General features: G+C 36.2%; 1 protein-coding gene across 1 annotated transcript; it reads right to left on the bottom strand.

Moving 5' to 3' along the window:
* Positions 1-393: 393 nt before the first annotated feature.
* On the bottom strand, positions 394-6584 carry LOC135154985 (uncharacterized). Its single transcript, XM_064103248.1, has 5 exons — positions 6518-6584; positions 5577-5900; positions 3863-4122; positions 3117-3222; positions 394-452 (listed from the first exon to the last, which is right to left on the bottom strand). The coding sequence occupies exons 1-5, from the start codon at positions 6582-6584 to the stop codon at positions 394-396; spliced, it is 816 nt and encodes a 271-aa protein (XP_063959318.1).
* Positions 6585-7057: the final 473 nt, after the last annotated feature.

Raw genomic sequence — 7057 nt, 5'->3', positions numbered from 1 at the left:
TTCGGACAATGAAAGTTTGATATCATCAATGTGATAAACGGTGAACGTTTGACATCGTGTTATGTCATCGTGACGTTTGAGTAGTGAACATTTGACAGCGTGTTAATTCATCGTGACATTTGAACTGTGAACGTTTGATATTGTGTACAATCAAAGTGAAATTTGGAAACTGCACTTTCTGTGAACTGTTGAACTTGAAACTTATATCATCATCTGAATTTATACCTAAATGCTTACTTGTCATCTCAACTTAATGGATACTCCGGAATGGACTCTTTACCATGTTTGATTTGAAAGTGAACTGAACTTTTTTTTTTTTTTTTTTCTGGATGCCAACTGTGCTCATGTTTACACTATATCTTGGATCTAGTAATCTGAACCTACTGTGAATCTTCATGAACATTCAATGAACCCTAACTGAAGCGATGATGTTGAACTTCGTTGAACTGAAACTATAATTGGAAGAAGATATTGGAAATCAGAAGTTTGAACTTAAATCTTGAATGATTTCTCATATTATTGACTTTTGGACTCAGTGAAGCAATGCTTTTTATATTGTTTTCCTCATCACACTTGGAAGTAATATCATGTATTTTTATGTTGATTATTCATGTGAAATTTCTTATGACTATGTTTATTACGAATTAACATACATGTATTTCAGAACATGCGTGTACCTTTTGATGAATAAGGTTTACTACATGCATGCGCTATCAATACATGTATGTTTTACTCATTTCATTATACTATGTTTTATATTATGCTTATATTTTGCCAAAGTATGCAAAATTGCTGCACAAAGAGCGTGAAATTGAAAAAAGGCATTTCGACATGTTTTAATGCATTAACTGTGTTTGGTTAAGCGCTATATTCATTGTGATAATGTTCGTTTATATTAACAAGCAAAATTTTAGTTGCAAACATACTTATTGCAATTTCTTTGAAAAATTATAAGCATGTTTTTAAGGAAGGGAGTGTGACGAGATAATAATAGGTTTAGGTCTGGAGTACAGACTGGCAAAATGATATATCGCTATGTGAACAACGGACTTGTGAATCGGAATCGTCATGTGTATTTTTAACTGTTTTTAAACGATTTTACACGGCGTGGCTTTTTTGCTAGTTCATGAGTGCCTGAATGGAGAACAAGATTAAGGAGGTTTACGTGGGAGTTTGTCCAGGACAGGTAACAGTAAGAACTTGTTCGGACCAGCAAACGTAACAAAAGAACACACCGTTAAGCACGTCTTCTTCCGACACAATGAGACAATGGACATAAGTTGTGTCGGAAGATGTCAAGAGTTTTAGAGAAAGGCTAGGAAGGCTTGCACATTGTAGAGCTCCAAAAGCATCAGTACGGTAAAGCTCAGAATGGCTACAATGCAACTAGCTAAATAGGCCAGACGGAATCTCTGCTACACTTCTTAATGAGACTACTCATCAGATCTTACCTGCCATAAGTTTGCTTTTCCTGGCCTCGCTGTATCATGTTTACGTGGTGAAATGTCAAGAAACTCTAAGTCGTTCCCATCCATATAAGAAAGGGTTGTCAACTCTTACAAACTTCACACAAATTCAAATACTGTGCTTTGTTCTTGCCAATCCAATCATCTTGTCAGACTAACAACGCGCCTGAGGAAGCGAAAAACATATTTCCAGTATTTTCCTTGAATATATATCATATCAGGATTTGAATGCTTAGTGATAGCAGCATATTAATTTGAAAACTAAAATGTTTTCACTGCAGTCAATGTGATAAAAATACAAAAAAATTATTGACATTTACCATATAAGGATACTTATTTGCATAACAGGCAAATGAGGAAGATTTGCTAGCTTTTTTAAATAAAGACATTGAACTTACGTATTCATCATGTACTTTTGTTCAAAACTACTTGTTGTGGAAATTTAATTTGTAGTCTTTGGATTAATTTCCTCATTTTCTATTTTCTTAAATGGCTAATTTGCATAATATGAAAATCAATTTTCAGGCATTGTGATTAATTCCCATGCTTAGTGATATAGTAGCATATTAATGTCAACATTAATGAAATGTTTTCAAGCAGTCTATATGAGAAAAATCACACTATCTTGACATTTTTCTCCATATAGAGATGCTTATTTGCATAATATGCAAATGAGGTAGAATTTTTGCACTTTTGATTAAAAACATTAAATTCAGTTATTCATCATGAATTTCCATTCAAATTAAATTGTTTTGGATATTTAATCTGTAATGTTTGGATTATTTCCCTTCTTTTTTCTAATTTTTCATTGCTAATTTGCATAATATGCAAATTTCATAAATTTCAATTTCTTGGATTTCTTGGGACTTTTAGTATGTTGTTTAGGGGACCTTCCTGGAAAGCATTTCAGTGGAATATCTCGTGTTGCACTTAGTGGTGGGTTACCCCCCCCCCCCCTATTCTGGCTAGATTGACTTGACTAAAAGTATGGTGGTTGTGTTTCAGAAATAGGGCGGCGAATCGTTCTTGGAAAATCTGCAATGGCCCAATTCACACCGACAGTTGGTCTTGTTGTTACTATGACGGGCCGTTCATGCCATGAGCCGTCATTCATAAACTCAATCGAGTGATTGAATGATTTGTACATATTTTACCATCACTCACTCGGAAAGTGAATGATTGTTCAGTTTTATTGAATAAGAGAGCTATAATCTTTTTTGAAGAATTCGCTCACGGAAGTAAATTCAGGCCTACAACCACTCGGGACCTTGGTTGGATGTACGACTACTCACCAGTGGACGATGGAAGTGGTTGTCTTAGGAAATTTGTGTCGTACTATATGACAAACCGTTTATGCCATGAGCTACATGTACAGTACCTGCCATTCACTAATTCAATCGAGTGAGTGAATGATTTGTACGTAGTTTTACCATCACTTACTCGAAAAATGAGTGATTGTAAAGTTGTATCCAATCACAGAGCTCGACCTCTCTCACTTAAGGGAACGTACATCCTATCGGGTGGGTGTGCGACCACTTTCCACTTGATAAGAGAAGTGATTGTTTTAAGAACATTGGTAAATTTTTTTTGAAAGAGGTCGAACATAGTGACTATACGAATTTACTTATTCCAATAGATGAAAAATCCTACCATGTTTAACAGAATCCTCAAAAGAAATGACCACTGATGATGTTCCATTCATGGCTTCCCCTTTAGCTTGACAGGTATAGTGGTGATTAAGATGAGACTTGGATACCTGTCAATAAGAATGTAACAATTGTTCCTTGAAAATATTACAATGAAACGTAATTATTACTGCTAGCAATGCGAAAGCGTTAATGCTATCTAACTGACGGTATGGCAAGATATTTCATTTTGACAATTATAATGCCAACTTAACGTTGTAAGTTGATCTGGCGACAGATGTTAACATATTTAACATTATTCCTTTCTATGATAACTCTTTCCTATTTTCTATGAATAAGCACAAAGTGGGAACAATAATAATCTTTTTTTTTTACATTTACCAATACACGATGCAGGATTCATGTTGATCTGTTTTTTAAAATTGCAGGAAAATTCCTGTTTTATGAATTTGCAGAATGATTCTGTTATTGCTTTCTGCAATTTTTTTTCCTGTAAAATCAGGGTTTTTTTTTACATCGTATCGTAACATACCCATTGAGATGTATCAAACGGGAAATGTATTTTATTGTGAGTTATAATACATCTCATCGGTTTCCTCACTATTCTTAGCGTAATAAGTATGTATAAAGGGTGGATTCACATTTTCTTTTGTGCTAAGAAGTATACATTTCCGAAAATATACATCCGGAATCTGTGCCCATAAAATCAAAGTCCAAACTACCAATGATAACTTAGAAAGATATAAAAACCTGAATTTGTGATGAAATGCTGAACAGCCCATCTTTCTCCTTCGTCTGGTAAGTTGCATTTTCATGTAATCTTCCATTGCTTCCAATCCAAGTCAGATTTGGTAGAGGTCGAACATTAAACAGTTTAGAAACGAGTATAACATCCTCCGACGTGTCCTTGCCAATGGTAGACCTGTCAACATGGTAGATACATTCCCCTTGCGCTGTGAAAGTACAGGGCTCGATGATCTCGATGATGGGTTCAAGGGGCTCTGCTAAAGCTAACGACATAATGAAAATTGAGATGCGTAAAAACAATAGATTTTAATTGCATCAAGGTGAAAAGAAATTGATTTTAGTATCCTTCTTTTTGAATTATCATGTAATTGATTGACATGAAATGTCCATCCCCCCCCCCAACAAAAAGAAGCTGACAGAAGGATTTATGCCAGTATGATTAAACTTATAAGCTATTTTGATGGCTTTTGTAAAGGTTAGTGACGATTTGGGTTGATGGTAGTAAATGGTGCAGCGGCTCCCGTGGTGATATAGTCCGGCAGCCCAGGAGATTTATTCAACCGAAAGCCGGACAAGCAAATGACCCCATAGCTTGATGGCAGTCGAGTCGGAAATGGGTGTTCCTGTGCACCATCATAATGTATTTTTAATCAACGTTTTTGTATTGCCTGAAGTGTCTAGTTAATGAATCTTGATGTTTACTTTGCAGAATCGTGTTCCACGGGGTTCAAAATTAATCTGTTTTGCGGCTCTCTTGGACAATCTTAATGAATACGCATTTCACTATGATTTGGGTATCGTTTTCTGGATAGTCCGGTTAATATATTTTGGGAAAAAATGAGAATTCATCCAAAAATTTTGGTCTAAAATCTTCATGTGCATTCATCTGTTTATCTTGCATCGCCTTTGTTGATGTGCCTAACACACAGAAATGTATGTAACGTGCGTAGCGATAGAAAGGTATATATTACTTGTATGAGGGTAAAAAGCGTTTTCTACACAAAGCAACTTTTATAATAATGAAACCTCTTGAAAAATTTTGATTGAGGCAGGACTCTGCCTTTTAATTTTGCATGCAATTACTTTCGGGCACCTTAAAGCTTAGTCCCACAAGAGCCTGTAGAATGTACCCCCATGTCCAATTGATAAGAAGCTTCATTCTATGCTCCATCATGCTACACTTACAATGTAGATTCCGTATATACATGTACTATATACTGTGTATTTATGTTTAGTTTGATGAATATTTTATACCCTTGACAAATTAAAAAATGGAGAATAGTTTAAATCAAAATGGAAAGTATGATATTTGAGAATATATATTTATGATTTTCTATTTTAAAACAGAATTGATCACTTTTGATGAAAAAAATAAAATTCCCAAAAATTCCAAAAATTCCCGGCAGCTGAAAATTCCCGAAAAATCCCGAAACTATCCAAAGTTTTCGGAGAATTTTCCAGCCCTTTGCAACCCAAAACTGATGATAGTCTTTCGTTGCAAGCAATGAGACCTTAGACATGTTTGACCGGTTCATTTTCAATCATTCATGGGCTCTACGAATGATCTGCTTATAATTTTTTTTTAAACACTCATGAAGCCTATTAAGTGTCTTTTTTTAGTTTAAACTACATGTAAACTTTTTGAAGGCTCTAGGATAGACATGCCTAGGCAGAGTACACCCCCCCCCCCACACACACACAGACATTTGTCCCTTACCTATAACTCTCAAGTCCGTATAGCCTCTTTCCTCATTAAGATCCATGTTAAAAACTAAGCATGAGTAGGTCGTCTCGTCGTGAACAATGATGTTTCTGATGATCAAACTGTAGTCCCTGGTGATGCTGAACCTCTCAAAGCCCGGTATATGATCTGTAATACCCTGATAGTCTCGGGCTACAAGCGATGCTCCGTCTTCTGATGCTCCAGTGAAGTTGTGTTTGTACCAGTAGGCTGCATGTGCAGGAACGGAGAAACGACAGGGTAGGGACATATTTCCGCCTCGCACCGCTGTTAAATTCTTCTCTGTGTAAAGCCTTAATGCTGCATGTAAATAAGGAAAAAAGGGGAATCACATGTATACGCCAACAAACGCACACCCCACGCACAAAGACACATACACACACAGCCAAACACAAACACCCAAACCCACCCTCACACACACACACACACGCACACCCTCGCACTCAAACGTGCACACACACACACACACACCCTCACATCACATCATAAATCCCTACTGTAAGGAAAACATATATGTCATGAACAAATAGTTATCATACATGGCCTGATTCTCCCAAATGATTTCACACCATGTTTATGTGGCATAAACTTGGATGATCAGGAAGTATTTGTAGTGATGTAAATTTGGATTTGCGCCAACGCAAGGCACTGACAGCAATGAATGAACCCAGATGTCAATTGTGTCACAATGCCACAAGGGCTGCATTAAAATTAAAACACCTTTTAAATAATTTGAATTATTTTTTTTAAATAATTGTTTATGAATGCGATCGTTCCGAATACTATATGAGCGTGCAAAATGAAATAATCATTTCAACGATGACGCTTCCCGTCGTCGAATAGGACTAAGACTAGTAGGAGTTTAGATCTACTGTAGTCTAACTTAAGCCTTTTTCCTTTTGAAAACATTATCTTACCTGCGCATGGTGTATACGTAGCGCAGTGATCGGAGTATATGCGTATCCATTTATTGTGAAGGGCCATGAGGGACTAAGCAGGCCATCAATATGCCAACTATGGAACCATACTGTATATCTGTTCGAGATTTGTTTAATACATGAGTACTTTTGACCAATCAGAACACAGGAAATTATTCATCTAAACATGTAACACACTGACCCAAGCCAAGCTCGTTTAGTTGCATGGAGTAAGCGGACCAAACTGCCATTATTCCGATCAACTACATGTATACATCTATGCATTCATACCAATCTAACCAATACATGTATAGTTTACTTTTAACCAATAAGATTACGAGAAACTATACATCTATGCCACTATTCCGCTCAACTATGCATCTATGGCAGTTCAGCCAATACATGTATAGATATAACAAATCAGATAACGAAAAACTATACATCTATGCTAACAATGATTGTCGGTATATATACATTTCTTTTGGTGGACCTTGTCACCTAGTACAGTGTGCCTATTAGAAAATAAAGGTCAATCCTCGA

Source organism: Lytechinus pictus, chromosome 8, assembly GCF_037042905.1.
Source record: "Lytechinus pictus isolate F3 Inbred chromosome 8, Lp3.0, whole genome shotgun sequence".
Lineage (NCBI taxonomy): Eukaryota > Metazoa > Echinodermata > Echinoidea > Temnopleuroida > Toxopneustidae > Lytechinus > Lytechinus pictus.
This window is presented reverse-complemented; position numbering and strand designations above follow the sequence as displayed.

Bases quoted from the DNA above. Each gene is read 5' to 3' on its own strand.
- LOC135154985 (XM_064103248.1), bottom strand. From the start codon at position 6,584: ATGGCCCTTCACAATAAATGGATACGCATATACTCCGATCACTGCGCT. The intron at 5,901-6,517 runs GTAAGATAATGT...ATTTACATGCAG, and splicing joins TACGTATACACCATGCGCAG to CATTAAGGCTTTACACAGAG. The intron at 3,223-3,862 runs GTTTTTATATCT...TCTTATTGACAG, and splicing joins GCATTTCATCACAAATTCAG to GTATCCAAGTCTCATCTTAA.